Source organism: Acanthochromis polyacanthus, chromosome 15 (genome assembly GCF_021347895.1).
Source record: "Acanthochromis polyacanthus isolate Apoly-LR-REF ecotype Palm Island chromosome 15, KAUST_Apoly_ChrSc, whole genome shotgun sequence".
Lineage (NCBI taxonomy): Eukaryota > Metazoa > Chordata > Actinopteri > Pomacentridae > Acanthochromis > Acanthochromis polyacanthus.
The window spans coordinates 6164523-6179207 of NC_067127.1; the positions used below are offsets into that span (position 1 = coordinate 6164523).

Below are 14685 nucleotides of genomic sequence, written 5' to 3' on the forward strand. Positions count from 1 at the left end.
CTCAAACAGAGTTAAAGATGTGTTATGTAGTGTTTCTAGGGATCTTGCTCACTGGACCTTGATTGTAAAACGCTATTGCAGTCTTTCAGTTTTGTCAAAGAGCAAAATAATGAGCAGTCACATGGGTTTTACTGATCTTTAGAGTTTAATACCCAGAAAGACTGTAGATTTAGACCTGCTCAGTTGCTTCACATATTCCAAAAACAAATCTCAGTATCTGTACAGATACTTTGAGGCAAATATCTGTTTATGTTGCAGAGTGGTACAATTGAGTGGTGCCTAATTAAAATGAGCAAAGAAATTCAATAAAATTGATCTTTTATAATCAGCCTGTTTAGGAAACTTGAAATCTTTCTCGCGATTGGAATAACTGCAGCAACTGCTGTTGTTCAGCAGCACTTAATTATCCAGAGGGATCCATTAACATATTGCAGTTTGTTCTTTAAAGCATGAAGAAAGACAGCCAGTAAATTATCATTATGGATAGCAACAGTGATTCTTGCTCTAAGTTATTCAGTAAAAAACTTTTGATTTGTTTCTGCCACATTACATTTAATACAGAAAGTGTGAAAACTAATAGTCAGTGCATTTTAATCCTGTTCACTATGGATACTGTAACAACACTGAAAGCGAAGCAGAGTCTTGCTTTAAATGCCACAATAAAATATTGTCAATGTGTCAATCATAGCCCGGCAGTGGGCCCAGAAGCCTCAATCATTACAATTAGTTTAACATTTATTGTAGTTATGAAAGAAATACGTCCACATAAATAATATAAAAATCGTTTTTGTTTTTATAGTTGGTGTTTAATTCAATCAAGTATTTTAAATCTTCAATCTTGGCTTGCTGCGCTTTAGCATTTCGAAGAAATTAAACGGTGGCTGTGTTCATTGAATCTCAGGCTGTGTGGCTCGCAAAGTCAGCTCTCCCTTCCCTCACCTGCTGAGAGATGATGATGTGGTTAGTTGCTGTCTTGACCTCACTGTTCCCTGCATCTCCTTCCGGGTCAACGGTCTCCCTGTGCAGGGCATGTTGGAGAACTTCAGCGCTAATGGGCTTCTTCATCCTGTGGTCAGCTTCTCTGCTGGAGTCAAGTCAGTAGTGACCATATTTTTGTGTTTTACTGTTCTGCATGGTTGCTTTTGGTTTTAATTAATCATGAGTGAGCATATTGTATTCAGTAGTGTTCTGGGTTTGTTTTCATTTAACAATCCCATCTTTATTGTAATGACTATCGGTGATATTAAAGCATAATCACAAACCTCATCCATGTGCATTTCTGTCTGATCTGTTCATAGTTTTGTCTCTGTAATGACTGTAAAACAGGAACTCACTTTCTTGTACTTCTTTTCTATAAATCAGGGTTCGTTTTCTGTTTGGGGGAAGGCATGGAAACTTTCGCTTCCTGCCCCCACCAGGTTTTGCGTCATGCTCTGAAGCTCTGCTCCCAAAAGTCAAGCTGAAGGTACAGCCATGTCAGAAATACATGTTGGATCGTGGAGAAGGAAAGCAAGAGCTTATGGGCCCCTTTGTACCCGTTGCTCCTGTTACATTTACTCCTACACCCGTGGACGTCAGTAAGGTAATAATCAGTTTAATCAAATAGATTTTATTTTTTTTAAATTCTATGTATAGATTTCAGATTTTGAAATACACTTTATTATTTTTGCAGACATAATGTATCATACCACAGCAGTTTGATTACCTGTTTGTTTTTATTGTTATCCTGGTAGGCGTTGTTGCCTCCACAACTTGAGGACATCAGAGAAAAAATGGCTGAGAATATTCATGAACTCTGGGTAATGGACAAGATTGATCTTGGATGGACGTATGGACCAGTAAGAAAAGTGATACAGCAGCAATAATTGTATTACATGGAATGCTTGAATAACTAGTTAACATTGTCCGTATGAAATTGGTAATGTGTCATCTGCATTAGTTGTCCTTGCAGTGTGCAAAAAATAAAGCGTTTGTCAAGAAAAAAAAAAAGCATGTTTTTGTCACACAGGTGAGAGATGAAGGTAAGAAACATGATCCATGTGTGGTGGAGTTCTCCAAGCTACCAGAGCAGGAGAGAAACCAGAACCTTCAGATGGCTCAGGACACCCTCAGGTGAGCCGAATAAATTACTACACTTGATTACGTTGATTCACTCATTGAATAGTTTTAAAAACGAACAAATGTGACGCATAAATGCATGTCTGCAGAACTTCTGCTATTCAGATTTGATGTTTTCTGTATTAATCAATGTTTCTGTTTTTCCACTGGAGGACTCTTCTGGCCCTTGGTTTTCACATTGGTTTGACCGATGACCACGCAGAGGAACATGTCAAACACAAGAGACTTCCCACTAAGTAAGAGTAACATACATGTTTAGTGTCCTGCCTCAGTTTTACATCAAAAGTTTTCAAAAGGGCACCTCGATTTAATTGCTGCCTTCTTCATGAGTACTGTAAAAGCAAATCCCATAATCATAACCTCTTCTGTAATTGTTTGACTTTAGTTCACATCTTGATGCACCAATGCTCTGTTTTTTGTTCCTTCTCTAAGGTATGAGCAGCTCAGTGGCTACAGGCCTGCTCCAATAGACTTGAGCCAGGTTTTTCTGACCTCAGCCCATGAGGAGGTAGTTAACTTGCTCGCAGAGAATGAACACAATGTGTGGGCAAGAGAGCGTGTCAAGCAGGGATGGACCCATGGAGCCCAACAGGTTGATGTTCTGTGTGACATTACTGCATTGATCAGAGGAGGAACTGCGTTTGAACGTGTTTTCAGTCATAATATCGATTGCTGCTACACTCAAAATTATACGTCTAGCATTTTCAAGTAGAATAAAGAATATAGAATGTGCAATGCTTTCAAATAGTCTTTCAGTCAAAAGTAGCAGTGTGTTCTGTCCAGGAAGACACTGATGATGGTTTCTGACAAATACAGTTGCAGTTTTGCTCTTTGCGTCTGTATTTTTAGGATGTAAAAGCAAAGCGGAGCCCGTTCCTTGTGCCCTACAACCTTCTTGATGAAAGGACTAGGAGAATGGGCAGAGAGAGTGTCAGAGAGGCTGTGTGCACCTTGCTGGCATATGGTTACAGCCTGGAGCCCCTCAACCAGGAACAGAGTATGTCTCAAAGCCGTATTATGGCTCATTTTGTGTATTGTAGGGACTGTAAGTCTAAAGTGTGATAATTTTATATGTAAAGTGTCTTTGAGTGTTTTGAAAAGCGCTATACAAATAAAATGTATGATTATTATTAAAGTAATTGATGTACGTTGAATGATGATATAGCCTACTTTCTTATCAAGTGAAACAAATGCAAAGTCTTAGTTGTGCTATCTTACATTTTCAGCACTGCAACTGAATTGTAGAGATACTCTGTATTTAATGAGACAGTTTATATTTTAGCAGACAACTTTGTTTTCTCTGTTTCTTGCTTTTACAGCCACATTGTCTAAACCGTGTCTCTTCTCTGCTGAGAAGTGCAGAGTGTTCAGGCCAGATAAATCATATGCTGTGACTCGGGGGAAGTGGTATTTTGAATTTGAAATACTGACAGCAGGGAATATAAGAGTGGGCTGGGCCCGACCAGGCTGTACCCCCGATAAAGAGCTTGGCTCAGATGACCAGGCGTATGTCTTCGATGGATGCGAGGTGAGATATTCAAATTTGACAGTTCCTTAAATGAAGAACTGTTGCTGTCAGAACAGCATTCACAGTTTGTTAAAGCCCAAATGTTGTTTTTTTCTTTTAATGTGAAAGATGGCGTTATCACAACTCACATTTCCTTCTTTTTTTGTTTCATTGATTTACTCATACAGTATGCAAATGTTTTAGAGGACAAAGACTCTGGCCTTGGGCTTGTCTATAAAATAATGGTCTAATGGAAGGAGGGGAAATGAAACAATAGAAACTCCAAATATAAATATAAACATGTTACTTTACATTAGTTACATGTTGCTTTACATTATGTGATTGACCAACTCGGATCGGCATGGTTATTTTTTTGTATCATGAGTTTGAAAATATGTGGTGATCTGCGTACATTTCAGAAAAGAAATCTGAATGCTGAATATAGCCAGGTTGTATATTCTTGTTTCATTTTGTGGACATATTGCAGTTTTCACAGAGGGGATTTTGGATATCTCTTGTATCGCCACTGTCAGCAGCTGTGAAAGAAAAATAAATCCTGTTTGCCATGTTTTAAGGTAGAACATGTTCTATAAATCATGCTATGAATGATGTATGAACAACCCCCTTCTGTAAAAACACGCAGAATATTGATGGGACTAGAAGAGTTTGGTATGCATTGCTGAAGTGGGAATTTTTGGCTCAGAGTGTGATAAAAATGATTTTTGATAAAGTAGCCTTTCAAGAAATGTATTGTAAAATGTGCTACTTTTATTTATTTTTTATTTGAAAGCATTGTTTATCGGTAACTTCTTTAAGTAATAGGTAATGTCAGAATACACATTAATATAGTAAGACAAATATTTCTTTTTTTAATACAATATTTCTATTGAAATATCTCATCAAATATATACCAATTTACAGCAATGTCCAACAGCAAAAAAAAGTAGCAAAATGAACCCCGAGATCTGTATTTTGAATGTTGTCCTTCCCTAATCTGAAAGTAGATGTGCTATGGAAGACAGATGGAAGATAAAGATATTTCAAAATCTTGAATTGACCAGTGTGTAATTCACCAAGTATCTTGACTTAAGCAACTGGAGGAAGACCTGAGTTATGAGACAGTCATGTTAACAGCAACCTCAAATAATAAATAGTCTAAATGGAGTTGGTTTCTCGATCACTTTGTCTGTTCTATGCAAGGCTTTTTACACCCGTCTCTCCTTCCTAACTCATCGTTGCTTTTCAGGCTCAGTGGCACCATCAGGGCGGTGAACCTCTGGGGCGTCCGTGGCTCAGAGGCGATGTGGTGGCCTGCTTGGTGGACATGACTGAACGCACCATGATGGTCACACTCAACGGAGAGGTGCTATTTAATGACAGAGGATCAGAGCTGGCTGCCAAGGACTTTGATATCAGTGATGGTCTGGATGAGTTTTTGACTTGCAAATACTGTGTATCAAAATGAAATATAAGAAATTAAAATGATTTTTCACTGTATTATAAGAAGTGCAACCGATATCAAAGTTATGTTTATTATGTCGCTTTTTTCATCTCGTCTCATCTATCTTTGCCAGGCCTGTTGCCTGTAGTCAGTGTTGGGATCAACCAAGTGGGGAGGCTAAACCTGGGCCGTCAAGTGGGCTCTCTGCAGTACTTTACAGTGTGTGGCCTGCAGGAAGGCTATAAACCATTTGCTGTCAACATGGCCAGAGACCCAGCCCTGTGGATGAGCTGGAAACAACCTCAGTTTACATCCATTCTGCCACATGATCACAACTTGCAGGTCAGTTCCCTTGTCTGTAAGATTTATTTTTCCCAGTAACTTGGATAATGTGCATTTTTAACCATGCACTCTACGATATTTTCTACATTATTTATATCCAGACCTTCATCGGACCAGAGGGTTACTTATAATAGCAATGGTTAATTCAGAACTCCCATCCTGAAAACCTTGTTCAAATGTTATTCAAGGTCACTCGAGTCAGTGGCTCTAAGGATTCCTTATCCAGCCTGAGGGTCACTCAACGGTTGGCAGCCCACCACGGCGGAGGAAGTGAGATGGGCTTTTACCGGCTCAGCATGTCCATCGAATGTGCTGCCATTCTCCGTAGCCCTGCAGGGGGTGTGCTTCCTGTAGCGTCCAACTCTCTCTCTCCAGGTTCAGTGACATTATATATAATGTGTTCAAAGTAAACATAGAGAAGACTTAAGAAAACTTTACAAATGACCACAATAAGGACTTGTTTAGCTTGAAATAGGCTGAAACAGCCAGCGACATTATACCTGATGCAACATATAAAAATTATTGAACCACTGGGTGGAATAATTACTGTGTATCTAGATTACTGGTGCTCTACCATTATGACCTTGATGAGTTGCTCTGCTTAAGCTCCCCAAGGCCCTTCTGTAATTAATGCCTGTTGTCCTTTTAGGAAAGAAAGAGCAAGAGGAGGTTGACTCTGACTTTGAAGTGCTGATGAAGTCAGCTCACAGCTTTGCTGGCTCAAGAGATGAGCTCAACCATAAGGATCATAGCCACGACAAAACATCAAGACTGAAACAACGGTAGGTTACAGAGAAACTGAAATTAGGAGCATATGCTTTGAATTGTATAATGTTTGAAATATGGAAGACTGCCCACACAGGCATGAACATTTAATTCATTATTTTTACTTGATGTAGAATAATAAAGCGCCAGTTATTCAGAGCTGTTGTATTTTTGTCTGCTTTGATTTAAATAACAAAAGGATGGTTCTTTAATTAATTTGCAAAACATGAAAGATGTAAAACGAAACAAACTGATAGTAAAGAGAACAGATAAACTCCCTATGTTATCACAGTCACTATTCATGTATAAAATGCTTTGTAGGAATTATTTCTTGTTTCTGGTTTGTAAGGTTCATGCTGAAGAAGAATAAACCAGGGTTAGTCAGCAGCAACTCGTCTGCACGGCTTCTGGAGGATGTTGTAGTTGACAAAGACAACTATGATCACCTGATCCAGAGCTCCAGAGTAAGACTTTGATTTTCCTGTTAGTCTGTGTCATCATACCAACATAATTACACAATAGAAATCTGTGCTCATAAGAAAAACAAATTCTTTGTGCTCGTAATTTGCTTATTTATATTCACAAATAATAAAAGAAAAAGCCCAATGTTTTTGGGCATTCTGCAACCTCAGAGCGTACAAAAGTGAAATAAATTGAAATATACGGCTCCTGGACATGCAGTGTGCTTCAGGCATTTGTTGGTAGATGAAAATACCAGCCGCAATATTCACCTAGAGTGCAAGATGCAAATACTAAATAGTGACACCATCTGACTTGTCCCTGTTTCAGTATTACTACTCAGTGAGGGTTCTTCCAGGTCAGGAGCCGCTCAACGTGTGGGTGGGCTGGGTGACTGCTGACTTTCATGAGCATGACACAGCTTTTGACCCTGACGGCGTCCATACTGTGACTGTCACCCTCGGAGATGACAGTGGCAAAGTCCAGGAAAGGTTAGTGTGCACAGAGACAATTATGGTATTCGTATGTGAGACAGGAATTTTAATGTTAATTGCAGGCAGAGAGGTGGTCATTATTGTTTTTACCGCCATAGTCACTAGACTGTAATATAAGATTCATTCATGGTACTACTGAAGAACTTAATTTTTTTATTCCAATGTGCTGCAAATTTGCATGAAACTGATAATGGAGCGTATTCCTATCTTTTTGCAAAGTGTGAAGCGGTGTAACTGTTACATGGTGTGTGCTGGAGAGGCAACAGGCCTGTCTCAGAGTCGGAGAAGTGCAGGCTTGGAAATTGGCTGTTTAATTGACACGGCCACTGGGCTGCTCACCTTTACTGCCAGTGGAGTGGAGATGACCACTTTCTACCAAGTAGGTCACACACCAGACTGATCTGATTGGAAGTATTCTCCTCTAACTAGTTCCTCTTCTGTATTCAGAATTTTTGCTAAATGTAATAGCATTAAGTTTAAATTCAGTACTGAAATATGTATGTCACAATTGGGAGAATAACCTGTTTAAGTTTTTATGAACTGAAACTGAGGATAACGCTGCTTCACTACAAACCAGGTGGAGGCGAGTACAAAGCTGTTTCCGGCTGTTTTTGTCAAACCCACCACCAGCAACATGTTTCAGTTTGAACTGGGACGCATCAAGGTAATGAAAATCAATTATTAATCTGTCTAAGATTTTTTTCATCCTTCTTTACTTGCCAGCATGATTTCTAGGAAAACTGTGTCCTGTTTATGAAATTTAGATCATTTGTTGTGACCAGATTAGATTACAGAGTATTTATGATGCAGGATTGTAAGTAAGTAAACGGCTTCCAGTTCTGTGTTTGGAGGATTCCACTTTGTTGTGTACCTGTTTCTCAATCTATCTTTCAGCCTGTGTTATTGCCTATAAAGGTTAAATGATCTGTGACACATGTCTGTATTTGTTTTCTTCTCAATCCAGAATGTGATGCCGTTGTCGTCAGGTTTGTTACGTAGCCAAAGAAGGAATGCCACTCCTCAGTGCCCTCCGAGGATTCAAGTCCAGCATCTCAGCCCTGCTTCATGGACCAGAGTACCAGACTGTCCATTAAAGGTGTTAGTGGATCATCCAGATGAGCAGCATGGCTGGAGAGTCCAGTGCTGTGAGCCGCTGCAAGTCATGGCTCTTCAGATCCCTGATGAAAACAGGTTAGAGTCAGGATTTAATAATGTTTCTAGAGACAGGATTTCCAACAAATGTATGCCTTGTTTGTATTATACATCATCCTACTTGTTTCCTGTTCCACTGTGATCTCCAAGCACCAGGAAGCACACATTTACTTAGTGTATAACATCATTAAAAATGCAGCAAATGCAGTTGCAGCTTCTTTCCAAGCTTTTATTAGGAGTTGTATCAAGATTTTGAGCAAAGCACCCACAACAAAATTGTCTTTACTTCCCCTTACCTTTCTTTTAGGTGTGTTGACATTTTGGAGCTGTCGGAACTTGATGACCTTTTGACATTTCACCACCATACCCTCCTCCTCTACTGCTCTTTATGTGCTCTTGGGAACACCCGAGTTTGCCACGTCCTCTGCAGTCACGTGGACCAGTCGCAGGTCTTTTATGCTATTCAGAATCCCCACCTCCCTGGCCCACTCCGCTCTGCTTTCTATCAGCTGCTTACTCAGGTGCTTATTGTCTTTGGCAGTCTGAAAAATACTAATAAAAATGTTGGTCTTCGGAGAATGATTGCATTAACACATATTGTTTTTGTTCTCTAGGTTTACCTCAGCTGCCACAGCACGGCATGTCTCATGATGAACCATGAATACATTGTTCCTATGACTGACCAAACCAGGGAAATCACCCTCTCTCCCAGTCCTGGTAATGCTGTTAATGGCGGGAATAGTCAGCCTCCAGAGGGAATTCACAGTGCTAGTCGTAGCACATGCCTTAAACCGCAGATGCATTTTTCATCTCCTTGTTTTGTCAGAATTGATTGGATGGACGGAGATAGCACGGTTGAAATAGCCTGCACAGACAGCCCAGAAATCCCTCTGGACATATTGAAGAATCTGACTGTGGAGATGCTGACTGCTGGAGTTTGGGCTGTGAGTCAGGCTGTGAGGGATCCTGCAGGAGGCAATATTGAGCTTCTTCTTGTTCCTGTGTTAAGACTGTTCTATAGCCTATTGGTCATGGGGTTATTTGGGGATGAGGACCTAGGGAAGGTTCTTAGACTGATGGAGCCAGGTGTTTTCTCTACAAATGCTGAAACTGTCAAAGAGGAGGAAGAGGAGGAGGAAGAAGAAGAATCAAGTCATGATGAAAATGATTGCAAAGAGGGCAACAAAATAAAAGATGACGCTGTTAAACAAGGGCTTCTTAAAATGAAGCTTCCAGAAGCTGTCAAACTTGAGGTGAACGAATGCTTTCTTTTTCTCATTTTTCCCACCTATTACATGTAGTTTTGGATTTGCTGTTGTTAGATTTCTGTAAGCAGTTTAAAGTTACTCACAAACAAATCTTTTCACTCATTTTTCTCTAGCTCTGCCATCTGCTATCCTACCTGTGTGATTGCCAGTTGCGACACAGGGTGGAAGCTGTGATTGCCTTCTCTGATAACTTTGTGGGTCAGCTGCAGGAGAACCAACAATTTCGCTACAACAAAGTCATGCAGGCACTCAACATGTCCGCTGCCCTCACTGCTCGCATAACGAAGGAGTTCCGCTTACCTCCACAGGAGCAGGTCGGGTGGGCGTGAATGACATTATCAGTGTTAGCTAAAGGGAGAAGTGAGTTCAGAAATGCTGAGTTTTGGTTTTGTGCAATGTTCTTGCAATATAGATCAATATGCTGCTGAGCTTCAGAGAGGATGAACAGCAAGACGATTGTCCATGTCCAGTGGAAATACAAGAGCTCCTGCTGGACTTCCATCACCTCCTCAACACACACTGTGGTTAGAACATCGCTTATCTTGACTGATTCAATATTCATTTTCATTGAGCCAGGGAACTATGAAAAAACTCCGAGGAGGTACTTACCATAATTGCCGCTGAGGAAATCTCATCTTACTTTGCTGTTATTGTACAGGCTTTGAATTGGACAGTGACCCAGAGGATGAAGAGGATGCTGAGATGTCTGTAAAAGATCGACTTCTCAGTCTAGTGGCAAGAATTATTGGACTTAATAAGACACCCGTAGAAAAGGAGGATTGTAGATCAAACAGTCAGAGTAAGTGCATTTTTTTTTGTCTCACTGTTGCCTTCGTCTGCGATCATACAACATGCAGGTATTTTCCGTTCAGTGTCAACGATATATACAAGCATAGCTGTATTGTAATTAAAGATGATGATAAAAGTGGTTCTGTGGATGAAAAGTATAAACCTGTTCTCACTGATGTCACGTTGAATTATGCCTTTGTGGTGACTTATCGCCTTAACAGACAAAAAAAAAGAAGCTGTGTGGTTGCCCTCGTTTATTTATATCCCTGCATCTCACTGTCTGGTTCTTAGAGTCCCTCAAGAAGCTGATCTCTGAGACGATGGTGCGCTGGGCTCAAGAGAGCGAGATGGAGGACCCAGAACTAGTGAGGGCTAGCTTCTCACTGCTGCACCGCCAGTATCAGGGCCTCGGGGGCCAAATGGGGGAAGCCCTCGACAAGGCCTATACGATCAGCCAGTCTTCAGTAGAGGACACCATGGCACTCTTGTCCTCCCTGGGGCAAATCCGCGCCCTCCTCAGTGTCCGGATGGGCAAAGAAGAAGAGCAGCTGATGATCAGAAGACTAGGGTAGGGAGAGATTTTCAGTTGCTTCTTTTGACCATTGTGATCCTGTGTTGTTATGAGTATTGATTCATTTCCTAACACATTTTCATCATAGTAAACTCTGTGTTACACAAAGTATTCTTACAGTTTTTGTTCATTTTTTCTTTAACATGTAAAGTGACATCATGAATAATAAAGTTTTCTACCAACACCCCAATCTAATGAGGACTTTGGGGATGCATGAGACTGTAATGGAGGTGATGGTCAATGTTCTAGGAGAAGGGCAATCAAAGGTGAGAAGTGAACTCAATTGTTTTGAGACAATATGGTGAAAAGTAAAGTACGTCATCAGCTGTTCAAATGTTTAATTAGCTGGTTGGTTGAACGGGAATGACATTAAGTTTCAAAGGTAGAAGTTACCAAAAAAGACAAAAGTTGTGTAATTTGTTCAGACTGATGTGAATCGTTAATTGTCCATGTATCTCCTGACATTTCAGTTACTCATATATCCATCCATGAATTTGCTTTTGTTAGGAAATTAGCTTTCCCAAGATGGTGGCGAGCTGCTGTCGATTCCTGTGCTACTTTTGCCGCATCAGTCGTCACAATCAGGGAGCCCTGTTTGACCACCTCAGCTACTTATTGGAAAACAGCCGTGTTGGGCTCGGTAAGTCCTGTCACTTCTCGTGGGTTGTGTCTATGTAGGAGGGCTGACGGAAATTCTTGCAGGATTCACTAGGAAGGCTCGAGTTTGGGAGGTGTTGATTCAACTTTCTGGCAGTTTTGAAGTCCATAGTTTCTTGAGCTTTCGCGAGGATGGCATTACTGTTCACTTACAATGTGTAACAGTGAAAGTTTCTATAGGTAGTTTATTAAGTAAAAATAGATTGCATCACTGTTACATTGAATTATGCAGATAGATGTATTTTTGCCTTGTTCTTGAATGTTAATATTACTCCCATAAAAATAGAAAATAATCTCAATCACTTTTAATGTGAACAAGCCAAATTTTAGAGCTAAAATAATCTTGTGAAGGTGTTAGGATTCTGTCTCAGCATTTTTTAATAATCCAATCACCTGACAGTATGTATAGTTTGAGTGGATGTTTTGATTGTTTCTGCCTTTGTCCTGTAGCTTCACCATCCATGCGTGGGGCAACTCCTCTAGATGTGGCAGCTGCTTCTGTTATGGATAATAACGAACTGGCCTTAGCACTGAGGGAGCCGGATCTAGAGAAGGTAAGAGTCTCTACACTGAGATAAAATGTTGGAGAAAGCATATTTAAAAGGTGTTTTTAATGTCAACGACACTGTGTATAATATCAAGCAGGATGCAGGTGAGGTGCTCCTGTTTATAGCTAACGTAGAAGGGAAAAATAAAAGCATATTTACAAGTTCAATTTCTAAGAAAGGAATGTAAAGATAACAAACCTTTATCTTGGAGAAAAGACGTTTTTCTAGTCGGCGCAGTGTCCTAGTTTCTGAAATTCTAATTTAATGCACTGTCTAGGTGGTTCAGTACCTTGCTGGCTGTGGTCTCCAGAGCTGTTCGATGCTGGTAGCAAAAGGCTATTCTGATATTGGATGGAATCCCGTGGAGGGCGAACGTTACCTGGACTTTCTGCGGTTTGCCGTCTTCTGCAATGGTAAATTCAAATCATTTACACATAACATATGAATCACAAAACATTTAATGATGTTTACAAAATACATAAACTCTGCTTTCTGTCGACATACATCTACTACATCTGATGGTTCCAGCCAAATTGCATACAATAATTTCCAGTTCAAGAATTTGATTGCGTTGGGTATTTTATTTAGCTGTTTATTTTAGCTGAGTTATTTTTCAGCTTGTGAGTTTAATTAAAAGTGCAGCCTTTAATGCTTAACTGTCAGTCCAAATTGTTGAACTAAATGCGCTGTTTACTTCTTAATGTATTTGGTTTTGCTTTTGACTTGTAATATATTCAGGGCATTTACTGCTTCTAGGGCTTCTGGTGTATTGTTCTAGTGCTAGGAGCAAAATACAAAGCTACAAAGGCACACGAGGCGGCATCATTTGATGCTCCCAATTAAGTAAGCTGTTTGCAATACAGGTAATTCACTCTGCTATTGATTTTTCCTACAGTGAAGCAGTGCCCAGAAGCCATCTGTTTAAATTGCCCTTGAAGGTGTTGACAGTTCATCTAAATGACATTGGCTGTTCATACCACATGCCCCTCAGCTATTTCAGCTTCACGTCGTCTCTAAACAAACCTATGCACATAGCTGTATAATATTGTTCAATAATATGAATCCAGATGTAATGTTCTGCTCTCAGTTTATTAGTGTCATATCGTATAAATTCAATGAGAGTGTTTGTCACTTTTTTGTTATGGTAGATTTAAGAGACAGAATAAAAATCTAAAATGTGGCTTTTTTTAAAATGTCCAGTGCGACTCCCCCTTTTAGGTTGGCCTGGCACATTATCAGATTATTGCATCTGATATTCACTGTTTTTCTGATTATCGGTGTAGTTATTTTGTGAAAAACTGATTTGTGATAAAAATAAATTGCGCTGCTTTGGCTCTGATGCAGCCGCTTATCTCTCTTTGCATTCACTCTGTAGTTGTGAGTCATCTCCACACACAGCACTGTTAGACTGGCTACACTCCACATATAATAGCCTATCAGCACTGAAGGATGAATGTAAAAAATGTCTTTATAAACCTGTAAAACATAAACAAAGGCATTTCAGTGATGTTTTTTGTTGGGGTTTGTGTTTTTTCATAATTTTTAGACAAAGATTGTCATTTATTTTTTACTGCAAAATGTACAGGAGATTGGTTCCAAATACCCGTTAACAGTCTCCTTGATTACTAATGAGAGGTATCAAGCCTGAAAATAACATGTGACCCTTGTCTGACACACACGATACGATTCAGTCCATCAGTGTTTTTTTTCTCCACCTTCTCTGCTTTCTTCAACCACAGGTGAGAGCGTAGAGGAGAATGCTTATGTGGTGTTGAGATTGTTGATTCGCCGGCCTGAGTGTTTTGGTCCAGCACTGCAAGGCGATGGAGGAAATGGTCTCCTAGCAGCCATGGAAGAAGCAATCAGGATCTCTGAAGACCCTTCTTTGGACGGTCCTTGCACCACTTACCAGTCCAACAGAGCACTGTCAGTATTAGACATGTACAGACACATTATTTATGATTTTTGGGACTGCATTAGTTATAGCCATTTTTTTAATTGGTTAATAATTAATAATAAACACACACATGTACACATAAATCCTATGCATGAAAGGCTATCCCACAAGCCAGCTGCTTTATTTAGAGATGGTCAGTTGCTTCACCCTATTCAAAATCCGTGATGGTTGTATAGGTTATATAGGTCATGACTTGCTTCACTGTTTTGATCGTTTTCTGTAACAGAGATGTCATCCAGGAGAGTGAGGATGACCTCATTCACATGGGGCACGCCATCATGACCTTCTACTCTGCCCTTATTGACTTGCTAGGGCGCTGTGCTCCAGAGATGTATGTAAGTGTTGTTGTTTTTCAGTTTTTGGCAGCTTTTTCCTATCAGTATCCACTGATTGCTTAAAGAAGACAGTCAAATGAAGAGAGTCTGCAAACTCCCGTTTAAAGAATAGGTCAGAATGAGCAAACAAAAATACTCAACTTTACTTTAATATACATTTAACATACAGTGAATATACAGTATATCTTAAAAAATATGCATTCCCTGTTAGTATTATTTATTATAGCTTGGCTGATTTTGTTAACTGCCAGTACTTGAAAGCTAAAAACCCACACAGTGTTG

At 39.9% G+C, this 14685-nt stretch overlaps 1 protein-coding gene across 1 annotated transcript in view; it reads left to right on the forward strand.

The window, feature by feature from the left end:
* The window catches only part of ryr2b (ryanodine receptor 2b (cardiac)), a 64356-nt gene that overhangs the window by 12867 nt on the left and 36804 nt on the right, over nt 1–14685 (forward strand). The window contains exons 17-45 of the mRNA XM_051960076.1: nt 902–1094; nt 1363–1582; nt 1734–1838; nt 2009–2112; nt 2271–2354; nt 2551–2710; nt 2968–3115; nt 3438–3646; nt 4872–5046; nt 5200–5408; nt 5597–5783; nt 6058–6190; nt 6523–6637; nt 6963–7123; nt 7346–7505; nt 7704–7790; nt 8091–8317; nt 8586–8799; nt 8893–9531; nt 9660–9860; nt 9959–10070; nt 10205–10345; nt 10627–10903; nt 11058–11172; nt 11414–11546; nt 12014–12117; nt 12389–12524; nt 13851–14037; nt 14295–14403. Of these exons, the coding sequence (XP_051816036.1) occupies nt 902–1094; nt 1363–1582; nt 1734–1838; nt 2009–2112; nt 2271–2354; nt 2551–2710; nt 2968–3115; nt 3438–3646; nt 4872–5046; nt 5200–5408; nt 5597–5783; nt 6058–6190; nt 6523–6637; nt 6963–7123; nt 7346–7505; nt 7704–7790; nt 8091–8317; nt 8586–8799; nt 8893–9531; nt 9660–9860; nt 9959–10070; nt 10205–10345; nt 10627–10903; nt 11058–11172; nt 11414–11546; nt 12014–12117; nt 12389–12524; nt 13851–14037; nt 14295–14403 (5045 nt within the window). The remainder of the gene's footprint in view (nt 1–901; nt 1095–1362; nt 1583–1733; nt 1839–2008; nt 2113–2270; nt 2355–2550; nt 2711–2967; nt 3116–3437; nt 3647–4871; nt 5047–5199; nt 5409–5596; nt 5784–6057; nt 6191–6522; nt 6638–6962; nt 7124–7345; nt 7506–7703; nt 7791–8090; nt 8318–8585; nt 8800–8892; nt 9532–9659; nt 9861–9958; nt 10071–10204; nt 10346–10626; nt 10904–11057; nt 11173–11413; nt 11547–12013; nt 12118–12388; nt 12525–13850; nt 14038–14294; nt 14404–14685) is intronic.